At 38.3% G+C, this 16,311-nt stretch overlaps 1 protein-coding gene across 10 annotated transcripts in view; it reads left to right on the top strand.

Annotated features, from left to right (window-relative positions):
* PDLIM5 (PDZ and LIM domain 5) overlaps positions 1 to 16,311 on the top strand; it is a 124,995-nt gene that overhangs the window by 35,961 nt on the left and 72,723 nt on the right. For all 10 annotated transcript variants that reach the window (XM_079306937.1, XM_079306933.1, XM_079306938.1 and 7 more), the window contains exon 3: positions 6,886 to 7,037. In XM_079306937.1, coding sequence (XP_079163063.1) covers positions 6,886 to 7,037 — 152 coding nt within the window. The remainder of the gene's footprint in view (positions 1 to 6,885; positions 7,038 to 16,311) is intronic.

Here is a 16,311-nt window from a genome sequence, read left to right as displayed (position 1 = left end):
AAAATGGATGGATGCCTGTGGCTCTCCCCATTTCCCCATGGGCTGTACTGAGCTGATTTGGGTCTGCTTCAGCCAAGTCACTGTTATATCACAGCAATGGAGCTGCATTATGGAGGAAAAGGGATGGAGCAGACCTGGGGAATCTGGGAGGACAGGCCAGAAGGCAAGGCCAGCCCTAGCACCAGGACTGGGACAGGACTTGCTGTTGGGCTCCACAGCCAGAACAAGAAGAATGGCTTGTGCTTTGTCTTAGGCTTTTTTTCCTTATGCATTATCCTTAATGGTTATTTAATGGTTGTGGTGTGCATGCCTTAGGATACATCTTTATAAATCAGGCAGAAAACACCTTTGAAGTTACTGGGAGAAATAGGAGGGAAATGAAAATGTAGCAAGTGGGAGTACAGCCATATGGAGTGAGGTGAGGGCAGGGTTTCCTAGTGGTGATACATAGCAAAGTACTCTGGTAATCAGACGGGTTTTCTGACCTAAGCTAACTTTGATCCTTGCTTTGTTTGGGGAAAAGCTTCAGCTTATTTGACGGACTGTCTCATAACCCCTTTTTATAGCTGCTTGTCTCAGCGCTTTCCACAGCAAACCCTGCATTAAGGTTCTTATAACTGAGCTGTATAAATTTGATCTGGACTTTAAAACTGGCATGTATGTTCTTGATTTGGAAGCGACTATCAAAGCTGGCTGGCTAATCTGTTGGCTATGCGAATAATATTGCTGTAGTAAAGGCCTGAGGAACATGATACATCTCTCAGTTTCCATTGAGTGCAGAGGAAGCTCATTTGCCACAAAGAGCAGGTGCTCTGATGCCTTTTTTTTTTTTTTTTTCTTCTCTTTCTCATGCAGAAGTTTTAAGCTGGATCTCAAGTGTCCCAAACATGCTAGGAGTCTGAAGTGTAGGTTTTTGCTTCCTTCCCATCAGGGAAGCAGGTGAGGAAGGGCTTTGGTGAGCTATCCCATTAGTTATATCATGCTGCAGCACAGTGTTACCCTATTTGTGCTCGTGGTTGTCAGTCTTGGCCCTGGGTGTTCCATGCTCAGGCTCTGTGCATTACAAGGTCCTGGGGAAGCAGGAATCGGGTCAGATGTGCAATTTTTGTGATGGAGCTGATGCTGCCAGAGAGCATAAGTGTGTCTCCCCCTTGTATTTTGGAGGGAGCTTCTGCTCCTCCCTTTCATTAGTTTACCAAAGGGGTGCTTTTTATTTACTTTGAGCTCTGCATATGTTTGTGAGGTTGCTGTTGAAATACTGATTATCAGTTCAAGGTGATACTTTGGTCAGGTGAAACGAAGCTAGGGATAAACATAGTAGTAACAGGCAATGAGTGTAAATACTAGCATAAAGTGTATTGTAGCAAGCAGATAAAGCCCTGTGGTTTAAAAATGCAGAACATTTAAAAAAAGAGTTTGCCCCTTTGCTTATGTTGTGATTCTGTAAAGTTATTCTCTCATGTTCTTTCTCTAGATGAGTATGTTGTGTTTTGGCTTTTTACTTACTTAAAATTATTTATTATAGGGAAAAATGTAGAACAAAAGAGAAGCAGGAGTGGTGACACAAAGATCACGGTCTGGTTGCTTTGTTCTTTGATTATTCATGATTTCAAACAGAATTGCTACAGCCAGCTCTCAATTGCTTGAGAGGTAAAAATCAAGCTGAAGGGATATCAGCTAGCCCAAGGAGTTTTAAATTGGGATCAATGAGTTACATTCTCAGTGAAAGTTGCAGATGACATTGAAGTATGCTTGTGCAATGGGAAGATATTATTTACTGTCAGTTTCTTTGGGAAAGTCATTGTGATGCACCATCACACAACATGGTTGCAGCTAGAATAGGTTCAGGGCAAACAGTTTGGAAAATATAAAAGGCAGCCTCTATCTCTGGTCAAGTAGACCTTTGTCCAATGAATAACTGCAATTGAAGTAATTAATTTCTTACTGTGTAAAAGCAAAATAATGACAACTCAAAGAAGAGCTGCTTGTTAGGTTTTCTTCGTAGTCGTGTGGGGGGGAAAATAGGTAGTTAGATGGTAAAAAGAAATTAATTAGGCTGCAAATTACATTGATTCAGAGATAGATGCACATATGCACATGCAATTGCCCTGGAAAGACTTTTTCAAAATACCTAATTAAAGCTTAAGAGAGTGCTGGCTAAAATTTAGTTCAATAAAATAGTTGTATTCCAGGGTATTTTGGGCTGTTCATATTTCAAAACCTGAGTTGTAGAACCATGCTGAGATGACTTTTTATACTTGGATTTTGAAGTCCATTCTGGAGCAAGAACTTCTTTACTTTTGTTCTGTCTCCATTTGGAACGTGTTTTGGACAATTTGCGGTTTTGGAATTCTGATGTTGAAAACCTCAAGAGCAACAGTCTTTTTAAAATGTTTTCAGCTTTTTTTTTTTTTCCTGCCAAACAAAGCTGAACTCTATCATTAGATGGGTGTTTTTGCTTGTGTTTGCTAAAAAGCATCCTGAGCATCCCTGGACGGCACAATCTGGTTGTTGGCTTTTGGCTGCGTAGCTGATGGCTGCAGGAATGAGTGGCCTCAGCAGGTGCCTGGTCATGAAATGTCTCTCCTGCTTGCCTCCCCTTCGGTCTCCAAATGAGTTTTGCAGAGTAGGGAGGTGTGGAATTAAGTAGGAGGAAGCATTCCTGGTTTGGCAATTTTGTAGCTTTCAAGTCTGTGGTATAACATCAAGGAAAAAAAGTCTGCTTTTTTTGTAGCTCTAATTAATGATTGACTTAAAAAACTTGACTCATACTATAAATGCAGAATTAAAATAGGTCCATCAAGGGTTTGAAGAATATTTGTGATGCTTAGAGTTCAGCTGGTTTATTGGATAGTCAGTTTTGTAATTTTATTGCTTTAGTCTTGTCTATATACATCCTGTTGCATTGATTCCATATGGTTAACAGGCACATTTAATAAAGGTATATTCTAAGAATCATCCTTTTTTTCCTGATAATTCTGTACTTTATGGGTGACTTCATGATGCAGGATAATGTTCTGACGGTTAAATTTGTACTTTAAGAACAAAATCGCTTGTGCAGGACAGAAAAAAAAAGATGGTAGAAAAATAGCAATGAGATAAATATGTAGGTGATAATATATATGCTTCAAATGCTATTATATGTCTTGTATATCTGTTGAATTTTTTAAAAATCTAGGTGAAAAAATTAAATTGAGTAATATGAACCTCCTCTCTCTTGATTTTTGTTTTGAATATCTATGCAGTTTTGGTTCAAATATGTGCACAATTTGACATATGTAATCTTCAATATGTATACAAATTCATTGTTTGTAAAGGTAATGTACAGTTCAGTGTTGAAGTGTCAAAACTGAGGCTTCCAGGTTGTAAAATCTGAAAAAGATCCTTAATTATTTCAAATGTTCTAATTCCTACTGCAGTGTTCAAATTAGATGTTTGTTTTTATATGCTTGTGGTAATATTCCTCTTGCACCAGTGGTAAAACTGGCCTTGTAGCTTCAATCCCATTTCAGCAGAGGTGCTACAGAGGCTAGGGCTGCTGACCTGTACCTTCAGGGAACACTCACACTCTGGCTGAGATTTCCTAGAAGTATCAGTCTCACCTCTCCTGCTTAGTGAGTCAGATCTCCTATTCAGAATCAGTAGGTGTTACTTAGAAGTCTTATCCACTGCGTCTAGATAAGGAGATTACTACTCTGGCATCCCTCTGTGTGCAGTTCTCACACTCTTGTCCAGCAGTTTGCTTGGATATGTCTCTGACAGCCTCAGCTATAAGGCATATTCAATTCTCTGTCTGTATAACAGGACCCATGCACTTAACTAGGGACTCATCACTCTTCTCAGGACCTATTTTCAGGAAGTTTCATCCTGGGATTTTGCTGAAGTGATTTTACAGAGGTCTCCCACATGCACTTGCAAAGAGTTTCATCCCCCACAGGCAACAATTTAAGAATGACCTCTTGAAAGTCAGGTGGTTGGTTGTGGGTTGTTGTGTTGGCCACTAGAAGTAAACAGAAAGTTTTTTTTTTTTTAATTAATAAATTTGTTTCCCTTAACACTCCTGGGGATGGAAAGGCCTCCCTCACCTTCATGAAAATAGTTACCTTGAAGCTGGCTTTTGAAGTCTTAGTCCTGAACTGTGTGTAGGTTGTTTTTTTCCTTTTTCATCACCAGTTGCAGCATGTCAGCATCTTGTACATTTGCGCACGTTCTGAGAAAGCTAAATTTTTTTCACCAGGGGAGTCCAATCACAAAGCACAGTGATCCATTTGACCTTTAGCTTTTAGCACCCTTACATTCCTTTCCCTTTTCCAGACCTTGCTGGCAAATGTCAGCGTGCTATAACATATCGGTTTAGGGATCTGTTTATGGCAGGTCCCAGCCCTCACCCAAAGGTTTGAGGAGCTTTCCTATAAATAGCTATGTTGGTCATAGCTTTGTATATGCTTGTGGGCTTCCATGATTGGTGTTTTATAGTAATCAGGCCTCTTAGCTCACAATCTGGGTATGAACACCAATTTTGGAGGACTTTTGACTTCTCTGTTGAAGCCTTTTGTAAAAGGATTCATGATACAACTTGCAATTCTTACGACTTCAGCAAGTTAAATAGTTTTTTCTGAAATCAGGGTGTCTTCTTTTTCCTTTGCCTCTTATTTGCTTCCTTGTTCTGCAAACTTTTCCTTGTTAGCACCCTCTGGTTTCAACTCTGACTGAAATAGCTATGTTGATTCGTAATGCTGAGAGCCTGGCTGCTATTTTGAATCTGAAGATATGACAAGTCTTCCTTCATCTCAGGCCTCTTCTTTCACCAGGTTAACACCAAATGGGAAATTTTTTCTGATTTTGTTGAAAATTCTCGGTTTTTTTAGCTTCACACACTGAATGTGAAGTTTCTTGGGTTTATTCTATATGTTGTCAAGTGCTAATATTTTTTGAGTTTTGCAATTGTGTATGTCTTGCAACATTATACAATATTTTTTCTCAGTTGAAGTATTTGTCTTCAGATGCCATCTGGTACGTGTCACAGCTGTCATGTATTTCTAGTCACTTGGATTTTAGGAAAGCTCTAACCATATTGGATAGGTTGATGGGACACCTTCCACAGGTTTGCCCTACACAAATGCAGAGACTGAGCCCCTCATATTTCATGCACTGTTGCCTCTTTACCCACAAAACAGTTTTCAAGGTGTAACCTCACTACTTCTGTTGAAGTGAACAATGTGGAGACTGGTGACTGTACTTCATAAAGAATCAAGGAACCAGAACTTCTTGGTCCCTACAGAATGAACTAAAACAGGGGCAGTTAAGGTTTTAATCTCCTTAGTTTTTTCTTTGCCCATGTTTGAGAAGTCATAGAATCAAAGAATTGTTAAGATTGGACTAGACCTCTAAGGGGTCACCAAGTCCAACTGTCAGGGTAGCAGCACTGACATGTTCACCACTAAACCATGTCCTCAGGTGCCTTGTCCACACATATTTTGAGCACTTCTAGGGATAGTGATTCTACTATTTCCCTGGGGAAATCTGTTCCAGTGCTTGACAGTGCTTACCATGAAGAAATTTTTCCTAGTATCCAAACTAAACCTCCTATAGTACAACTTGAGTTTTCTCTCATCCTGTCACTTGTTACTTGGGAGAGGAGACTGACCTCTATGTCACTACACCCTCATTTCAGGCAGTTGTAAAGAGGGATGAGGTGTCCCCTGGGCCTCTTTTTCTCCAGGCTGAACACCACTAGCTCTCAAGTCATAGTCTGAAGCACCATTATGGCTCAAGGCCAATTCCACTTTTGGAAATGAAGATAAAGTAATTCTGCTGTTTGCAGCACTTCCCTAAAAGCAGTGATTTCTTCAGGGAACAGACTCGTGCTTGCAGACAGAGGACAGAGTTGTGATGTTTTGTGTGCATAGCACCAGCAGCTATAACATTTCTGCTGTAAGACAGCAAGTACTTCTGGGAAAGTAGAGGAAATTTACACCATCCAGGATATTTTTTTCAGCCCACTATAAAATGATTAGCAGCTTGAGGATCAGGGATATAAATTGGTGCGTAGATCTTACCATGTGTTCCTTTAATTTCTGTTTCTGTTCTTGGAAATGAAGGTAGTTGAAATTTAGTTGCACCAGATGAGAAGATTGATTTATTGTTCAGTTGGGGCCAATAATGGGAACTTTACAGAGGTTTCTGTGGCAATATTGTTTCATTCAAGTGAACCAAAGGTGCTTGAACTGAACTTTGGCAGTAACCTTGATCAAAGAGTTAGATTTCTCAAGAGGCTTTTTTAATCCTGATTTGAATATACTGTAGGTCACTGAGGCCTGTAAACCTACTGAGAGAAAGGCAAAACAATATCCTGCAACCATCCTGTCTGTGATGTTGAACTTTTGACTTTCTAGTAGTTGCAACTGGGGAAAAGTCAAGTTCACTATTAAGTCTTCCCTCCACATGACCAGTCACTGACAAATAAATTAACTTTGAATAGATTTTTAAATGGAAAATCTAACATTAAAAAAACTGATTTACAGCCTTTCTCTCTGCTCTGCTGAGAAAAATTTCATGTGTGAAGAGAAAGGTGGCAGGAAACTATGCGTGTATCTGGTTGTGTCTCTTTGTGAATGTCCATAGCTTCTGGCTAGTAACGTAGAAATTAAGTTTGATTTTGAAAAACAGGCTATACTGTGTAATACTTTCCTGTAATTGAAGTAAAACAAGAATGAATACCTATAGGTATTGCAGCAATTTCCACAGGACTCACAAAAGATGAAGAGATAAGTTTATTTTTTTCTTTCTGTGAAACAGCACTGTGAATAAAATACTGTGATTTTGTGTTCAGTATCTACATAAACTGTTCCAAGTTTCTCACTTTTCATTCTTGCCATGTTTCAGCTTAATGACGGTGGCAAGGCAGCCCAAGCACACGTGGGGATTGGTGATGTGGTTCTCACCATTGATGGGATAAGCACGGATGGGATGACTCATCTGGAAGCACAAAACAAGATCAAGGCATGTACAGGCAATTTGAACATGACTCTGCAAAGGTAAAATAGCTTTTTCTTTATTTAAAGAGAATTGATCATCATCCTAACAGTGGTTTGGAGGATAAAAACGTGTAAGTGGTTTGGCAAAGTCCATAGAGTTAAATGGTAGTGATTGAAAGATATACTGCCGCAACCTGCAATCTGTCTTGATTTACAGCATTTTAGAGAACTTATTAGATGTTAATTATGTGGCATGACAAAGACTTTTTCCAGCCTTATGTCACCCATTCTATTTCCTCTTCCTTTTGAGTTTCAGTTTTGTTTAATTAATCTGTTTAAAAGCATGTCTTATTAATGCTTTTTTCTCCTCCCCCATGTGACTGGGAACATTTTTTTTGGGTCAAGTTGTACAGCACCATTCTTATTGGCTAACAGAATGATGGGTTTAAATAATTAACCCTTGAGTTAAATGGATGAAAATATTCTGCTCAGAGTCTGGGAGATGTTTTCACCATGTGATTTCCACCATGGTGATACCACTATGTCACTAAGCAGCAGCCTCCCCTTGCTAATTGAAATGCCTGCTATAGGCATATAGACCTTGGCCCAGTTTCATTATTAAAGCATAGAGTTTATTGAATTCCAGCTTATCTCTGGTATAGCCTAGGGTTGTGTTTTGGGAATTGTTATAGGGAGGGAGCAGGATGCTCACATATGGGTTATTTAACCTGAATTGGAATGAGCAGCAGCGCAAGCAATAAATTCCTTCAATTCTCCAAAGCCTCCCAAGTCTAAATATTGTTTTTTGCTAGACAACTGCTATTTTTATTCAATGATGTGAGTGAACATATTGGAGGAGATTGACCTCTGAATCTATCACATAGGAAAAAGCATCTCTTCTTGTTTTCAAAGAAAACAGCAGCAGTTGAATGCCAGGATTTTTGTTCGTACCAGCCTTCAGCAGTGCAGAGTTCCATGATGAGCATTGGTTGAGGTCCATAACATATTTCTTCACCAGTTACTTACTGTTTTTTATGGCAAATTATTCTTCCCTTAATGAAAGGACTCTTTCTGACAGCTAATCAATATTAGAATAAAAAGAGATTATGTGGTTGCATATCTGACAAACTTCCATCTCCAGAGTGGCAATGCTTGTTCCCAGCCCTAAGTGATGTGTATTTGAATGATTATGTGAGTGCTTTCTTCTGTAAGAGGCTGCAGTTCAGCCCTGCTTGTTGTTTCTTGTTTTTCCCATTGTCCTGTGATTTGGTCCTTAGCTACCCTGACTAAGGGATTCCCTTTGCTCAATCTGAAGGAAGGAGTGTTTTGTGGTGTGGTTCATGCCTAGGGCATCTCCCTGAGTGAAAATTGTAAAGGTGGCATTAACAGTTTCTTGATGAATAGCAGGCATTATACCAGCTCATTAGAAGAGCTACATGTTGTATCTAGTGTCATTTGCTTTTCTGACTCCCAGGGAAACCAGCAGGTCACTTAAAAGTGCACTTTCCAGGACCCACTGAGTCACTGCAGCAGGCCAATGGGTTGTCCCACTTTCTCCTGTCACCATAATTGAATGGGCAGGGTTAATATCAGATATAGGAAAGTAATGGCAGGTGTGTCCCAGTCAGGTAATAACTTGTCTGAGGCTGGTTCTGGTTAGAAAATTAATCATGAGATGGCTTGATCCCCTTCTGTTCTCACCCTTCCTACCTAGTGCAGCATCTGACTCACCACTGTTGGCTACCTGACAGCTGAAGACGAAGTCAGGATCAGACAGAGATCAAAGGAATAGCCTTGGTCCTGGCATCTGGGGGTGCAACAGATGTCCTGTCTTGTGGCTCTGCTGCTTTGCAGTCTTATGGTCTTAGCTGTTTTGAATTCTGCCTGTATCCCAAGAAACAAAGGTGTATACAGTGTTCTCCTGGTTCCTCTGCCCATGAAATTTCCTTGTCCTGCTGTTTAACAGATCTGCTTTGGTTGTTTATTTGTTCTTTATTGCCTGGAAGAAGATGCTTCTTGGAGTCAGACTGACTCATGCTAACTGGAGATGCTGGCTGCTCATGGGGGAAGGGAGTTTGAGAGTATAAACAGGGTGGAAAGATAAGCCATTTTAATATTGAGTGTTCTCCATAACTATGTTCTTCTCTTCTTGCATCTCCTCCCAAAATGAAACAGAAATAAATAAAATATTTTAAGCTGTTACTGTTCACATGCAAGATTAAGGAGATACTGTCAATGTGAAGCAAAGCTGGCCTTCAAAATATGGGTTGGTGCCGTAGAATAGGAAAATCTAAGACAAATTTTATTTTACTATTACTGCTTTTTATTTATCTTTTGTTTTTACACTTCTGAGATTTTATCTACTTTCACACAGTCTGCTGATAATTTGAACTACAATGTAAGGATGTTGAGGTTAGTTTTGGGAGGACATCAATTCTTAGATACCTCCCTGGTTTGCTGGTGCTTAAAAGAACACAATAGTTGGATGGTTAGGGTGTTACTCCAGCACCCTAGTTTGCACAGTGGTCAGGGCATGGCAACACTTCACCTTTTGAAAGCCGCAAAGGAAATTTCTTTAGTCTTGGCAAAGGCAAGAGAGGAAATTCTTTATTATCAGATTCCTTATTATAAATATTTTAACTTGACAGTTAACATTCACTTGGCTTGCTCTCTTCTTCATGTGCAAAGTAGAAAAAATAAAACAAAGAAACTAAACAAGGGGCAAGAAGTAGCTTGTCTGGGAGGTTGGAAGTGATATACTGCCTTCAAAACTTTTACTTACAGATTTAAAGCACTATACTTATGTAGGTAGGATATGCATGTAGCCCTTGTGGAAAACCAGTTTAGATGTTTTGTAACTTGTAATTGAATGTTGGCAAAATATTTGAAGGGCAGATAAAAGCTTCCCTTTGTTCTGCATAAGGCAATATCACAGCTTGGTTTGTTAAATATGGAATTGTTGTGTGCCCTGGAAAGGAACTGGAGGTGCAGCTGCCACAATTACAAGTCTACTTTGCTTAGAGGTTGCTCAGATACAAATGGACAAAATTGCGCTTTGCCAGCCCTGTGTACAGTAGTAGGTGTTTAACATTAGCATGTGTTGGCAAGTATTTTCAAGTATATGGCTTTAAAATCAGTAAGTTCTGTAAACAAATCTCACTGTTTAGTATAAAGTTAGATATTTCTTTCAGTTCTAAAGTAAAATTTGAATGTAGACATGTTATTTGGTCATTGTTCATATTATGTGACTGAAAAATATGGAGTATGTTTTCCTTCTGTTATTTTTATTTTGTAACTTACGATTTTAGCTTCTTGATAGATGTCCTCCACCCTGCAATTTTTGTTTCTATGCATCCTTCCCTGAGATCTTGCTCTTTTGCACCCCAATATTTTATTTTCATCTAAAGCCATCCCAGTTTCCCATGAGGACAGATGGAAACCAGATGCTTGTGCTTCGAATATATTTCCAAGTTCAGTAACTTAGCATGGACTTTCATAAATAAATCTCTTAGCTGCTGAACAGCTAAAAGCCACCACCTATTTTTAAAATATTATTTCTGGGGACCGTTTCTCCAGACATTTGCCTTAATGATTCTTTGTGAGTGAGAAGGATAAAGAATTGTGAATTTCTACAAATGAATGAGATCATGATACCTGTGAAACTTCTGGGAAAAGTGTCAGTAATACAGAGATAAAAGGAAAACAGAAAAGATGGAAAGTCTTCAGCTTTGTTTTTCTGATAATGATAGAGGACATATTTACCTTTCTATATAGTAAAACAGTTGTGCAGAGACACAGTTTGATTTGTAAAGGAATTTTTTTCACTCTGCCTATGAATTTACTAATTTAGGACAAAAGGCATTGAGATTGCTTGGCTTGGGAAGCAAAAGGAGGTTTCTCCAGGTTGTTTACTCCTCTGTTGCTATATTGCAGTGCTTTTTCTTTTGTGTGAAAAAAATTTCTGAGTGCAGTAAGCTGGCAGTGAGCAGTTACTGTAGTTCTGATTCCAGCTCTTCAGTGGAGGAGGAACACAGCTGCTACAAAGCAATAGATGAATTTCATTAATGGCCCTGGGTTTGTTGGATTTTTTTCACTAAACCTTTTTAAAGCATAAGGTTCTCTGAGTGTCATTGGTGAGGCTGAGATCTCCTGGGTATTTTTAATGTCCTACAGGACTCAGAGAAAAAATTTAGATGAGCCATAGGGCTGAGTTCTGCAGTTGGTAAACTCAAAAGCCATGACATTTGTTTTAGCTGCCTGCCTGAGTATGAATCTTTATCAAGCTGTCCTCCCTTATCTTTTTGGTTTGTCTTTCAGGAAGCATGAAGTCTAGGCTTTTAGCTTAAAGGCAGCTGAAATTCTCATGATTTAAGATAGGATAACAAGGAAAAAATGTTATAGATCATTTGAATTCTATTTTCTGAGATATTTTTTCAAGTTAACCAATCTGGAAAGGGTTTTCAGCAGTAAGACTAGTTTAGTATGCTTTTTCCTTACTGTTTTTTGTTTAATTTACAGGCATCACTTTAGATGATGGCTAAAACTCATGTTTCAGTTCTATGAGTCATAGGTTCCTTGGGTGGGTATTTTGTTTCCTTAAACCATATATGGATGAACTTGAAGAAAACTATGATAAGAATGCATTCTGAATGCATTTATTTTTCTCCCAACTTCAGTCATCATCATTTTCCTTACATAGGTATTTTGACTTTGGTTCTTTAGTGATTTGCTTTTTTAGAAAATAGAAGCTTCATTGTCCTATACCAGTTGAACAGAGACAATAATAATTGGCTGAAACACACCAGAGCTTCTGAGTAATTTTTTCAAAATCTGAAAACTTTTTTCTGTGATTCTTTTTCTATTACTAAATCTTACATAACTTGTTTCAGAGACATCAAAACTAAGTGCTGGATGATTAAGGAAATTTTTTTTTTTTTTTTAATTGAGAAAGTTGAGACAGAAAATTTACAGAACTCAGTTGAGGTACTACAGCTTGGAATAAGTAAACAAACTGTATATTGGTAGTTCAAATGCTATTCAAAAATTTGTCAACTTATTCCCCAGGGCTAGTTTCTTATTTTCAATACTTTACAGTAATTATGCCTGAAAATAAACCAGGTAAAATACAGAGCCTTCCAAACAGACTTTCCCTTCTCTTGTATAGCCATGTCACTAAGCTTTGAGGTGACAGCTGCTCCAGGTAGCTCACTGAGTGGAGCCTGGTGAGACTTTAAACAATCCTGGAGAACTTTGTTATTGACCACAGCCTCTTTGTGCTGTGCATTGCAATGCTGTCAGGTGAGTCATCTTAAGTCCTCCTGTTTCATCTTGCTCTGAAATTGAGTGATACTGGGTTAAAACATTGTCCAAGGAATTCAAAGATAATGAATGATGCTGTTTGTTTTTTTTTTTTAATCCAAAGGTCATTGTAGAAATCTATGCACTTGTTGGAAGCATAGTAGGAACATTTTGCTCATAATTTAGGAGCTGAACAGGTTTAGGTAGCTAAGCCATGCCTTTGGAAAGCCTGCCCACACACTGAATTAATGGAAGGGTCCAGCTCTTGCTTCCAGCTGAAATTCAGTCTTGTTGTACATAGCACTTTGCTGCTTGTCAGGTAGCAATTAGATGAACCACAAAACATGCTGCAGCTAAGCCAATCCAACAAACTAAAGGCTTGCTTGCAAGTTCAAAGGAGAGTTGCTGGGATGAAAATGGAAGGGTGCAGGGTAAAGAACAGAGTTCAGTGACTTGTACACGATGATACCTACACATCTGCCAGGAAAATGGGTGGGACTGAGGGCAAGTTAAGCAACAGTAATAGCAGCCTTTCTCACGTTGTGTACCTTAGAGTTTTACTGGGAATCTTTAGAGCTACAAAAGATTTGTAAAGGCTGTGCAGTTTCTTCAGGCTGCTGCAGTACCATGGGAACATAAATACAGTAGTAAATATAGATAGAGGACAATGGCAAATGCCAAAGGCAGATTGCTATTTACTGAAGTTAAAATATTTCCTTCAAATTTAAGTTTAAAGATGTTTTTTTTCACTTCTAATTTCAGGTGCATTCTCCTCTGGCTCACATACAATTAATACCACCTCAGGAAGTTGAAAATCAAACAAAGGGAGTTAAAGAAGAAACATTTAATGTGTTGGGTTTTTTGTTTTTTCTTCATTTTATTTTTAGTTTGTTTGCCACCAGGGAAATCAAAATATCACCTCTGAGTTGCAGCAATTGCAGCCATTTATTTTTGAAGTTTTGTCTGCATAACTGTATCATGGTGGGTTAAACCAAGGGTAGTCAGATTGGGGGAATATTTAAAAACATCAACTTTAGTGTGAAAACAAGGAGGCCATCATCAAGAAAATGTCTCTCACAAACTGTGAGCCTGGAAGTTCAATTTGGGATAAATTTTCAAATTCCTACCCTCATATTCCAAGTCCTTGATGGAGTAAAGTTTGGTCAGGTTGCTTGGGAGAGTAGCTCATGGTATAATCAGCAGAACCTGATAAAGAGTTGGGAAGGAGATAAATTGGGGTATCACTCTTTGTAGCGAGTGTTTGTGGTGGAGGTTTGTACCTGAGAGACCCTCATGGAAATGGAGGGAAGAAAGGTTTGGATCTTAGAAGTTCCCATCTGTTTGCAGTAGATGAAGTGGTGACTAAAGTGCCTTAACTGGTCATCTTGCTTTTTTGCCTTAACCACTAAGGAACATCTGTGCCATTGCTTTATACAAACTATTGCATAGCAGATGTCTGACAAACACAGCAAAAAGTAATTCTCAATTTGACTCCTAGTTTGTTTCTTGAAATTACTGCTTGTTTTCAGACAGGGAAATAAAGTTGGAATTCTTTTTGTGGTTTTTTTTTTTTTTAGTAGTTTTACTGACCCTGTGCATGTTTTCAAGCCCAAAACCATGCATATCTTTCAGGTATGTTTGGATTAGCCTAAAAATAAGTGCTTATCACATGTTATTTCATAGACTGCATTCTTTAATTCCTATATTTAAGATCTATATGAAAATACTTCCCTTCCATTATAATTCTGTTATAGGGATTAAAGCACTGATGTATAATGATGCTTTTAGAAAACAAAGGTTAAATTGTTAAAGCAAAAAAATACAGTGCAAAAACCACAAGTTTTAAAGGTGGCTTTACACGAGCTGATCATTAGAAAGGTAATAGCTTTGACTTGGTGATTAGGTGTACAGTAGTTCAGAATCTTATTTTCACTCTATTATAAAACTAAAATAAATCTGTATTCTGGTTTAGATCTGACATAATTTATTTCTGCTTGTGAAGACAGGAACAATGAAGGTTTATTCACATATGTTTTTCCTGAAATGGTGTAATTCAGTAGGAAGTATCTGGAAATTAGATAATCTTACTTGATCTTGGCTTGTGCTAGATGGACAGTGTGCCTCATTATGCAAGGTGAGGACAGGTTTGCAGTGCTCTGCCTAATGGATGAAAGACATGATAATGATAAATGACTGCTTGTGATTTATAATAACTTTCTGAAATACCAGTGGCTTTCTCCTGTCTTGCAGAATTAAAAAGAAGAAAACTGAGTTGAGGAGTATCTTTGTGGACAGCAGGAAATTCCTTAATGAAGTCCACATTGTTCAGTTCATGTTCTCTTGCTGTAAGCAAGAAGTAGTATTTGCAAGCTGAAATTCAATGCAGAAAACATCGAGGCTGAGTGAGGTCATGACTGGTGTTACTATGAGTCTGACTGTTCTTTAACAGCATTTGCCAGCTTGCAAACCCCTTTAAGCTAGTTTTCTTTCAGTTGCTTTGTATTTGCATGTTGCAAAGCCTTCTCAATGCTGTTGAAGGGTGGGAGCACAATGTGAGATATGTGCTCAAGCACCCTCACATTAAAGAGATCTTTAGTAACATAGATGCTTCTAAGGAACAGATTGAGTATATTTTCCAAACATTAAATATATGTATTTTAGGAATGTAGGAACACAGCTCAGCTAACCTTCATTATGGACATCTAAAAAATATCTCTTGAAAACCACAGGAGTTAATTTTGCTGACTATCAATATCTCTGTGATGTACAAGAAAGCTTCTGCTTAAGAAGTACAAATGCCAGTTTCATACATGAGGGGAAAGGAGTCTCTACTGACAGTGCAATGTTAAGTCAACCTTTCTGTGGTAATTGTATGCCAGATGCTTTGGGCTATGCCACTATTGTCAAGAGCTGTTGTGGCAGTATAAGTACAGGCACTTTTTACTTTTCATTATCTCTTCACACAGGAGATGCTGAAAGGTGTGTTGATTTCTGGGGTGGGGAGGAAGGGGCATTGGTTTGGGGTTCAGTTTGAGTTTGTTTTAGAGAAGGGCAGAAATGGAACTATGGGATAGTTCAGGTTTTGAAGACTGATAGGAAACCCATGATGTTTGCTCTTAGTGCGATTTCCTGGCTAAGTTCTGCTTTTTAGTTTTTCTGAGGAAAAGGTTCATAGCTGTGTTTCAGGAAGCTCTTTCGGTTACTGCTTTCCTCCCATTTATAAATAATCCCCAGGGGGGAGTGCAGGTTTATTTTTTTTCTTTAATGAGTTACAGAAAACCATCAGAAAAGTGATATTCTTAGGTTTTTTGTAATATTTTGTTTCATTTGAAGTGATTTTAATGAAGTGCTATTCTCCAGGAGGCCTTTGATGCAATTCTGGCTTTCATTTCCTTATTTTCTAATGGACTTCCATGGTATTCATGGTGACAGTCAGCAATATCACATAAGCACTGCAGCAAAATGTATAAAAACATTTTTTGTTTCTGTAGTAATATTACCTGTTGTAGGCAGCAGCTGATTGCAGCTATTTTCAAATGCTGTATTACTTGCAAAATGTTTTCTCTTACTGATCCTACTATATCAGGTGAGTTATTTGTCAGAACTGATGTAGTGTATAAGCATAGGTTTTAAATTTTTAGTTCCATTTCTGGTTTTGCAGAAGACTTGGTTGGGCTTTAACATTTGATTTCCTAAAACTAGACATTTCCTCTTAAGCAGATAACCTTTATATGCCTTTCCCATAGTCACATCTGATCTTACTTGATAGCCATCAAGGCTCTGAGGGCTTCAGCTTCAATAGAGAATGCTTAGAAAAATAAAGTATCATGATGATATATCGGGCATGACTATTACCAGCCATTTTTGCTTAGTTCCTTATGAAATAAAGTTTGTGTTCTTCCCTCAAATACTCTCTTGCTAAGAGCCCTGTAGGCAAACACTATTTGTTGCAGCTCTTTTCAGATTTTGTTGATGATGTAGGTCTGCTTTCAACTGCTAAATAATATTTTGGTTTTAGAATGCACACAGGTTTCAT

The sequence above is a fragment of the Erithacus rubecula genome (genome assembly GCF_903797595.1).
Source record: "Erithacus rubecula genome assembly, chromosome: 5".
Lineage (NCBI taxonomy): Eukaryota > Metazoa > Chordata > Aves > Passeriformes > Muscicapidae > Erithacus > Erithacus rubecula.
This window is presented reverse-complemented; position numbering and strand designations above follow the sequence as displayed.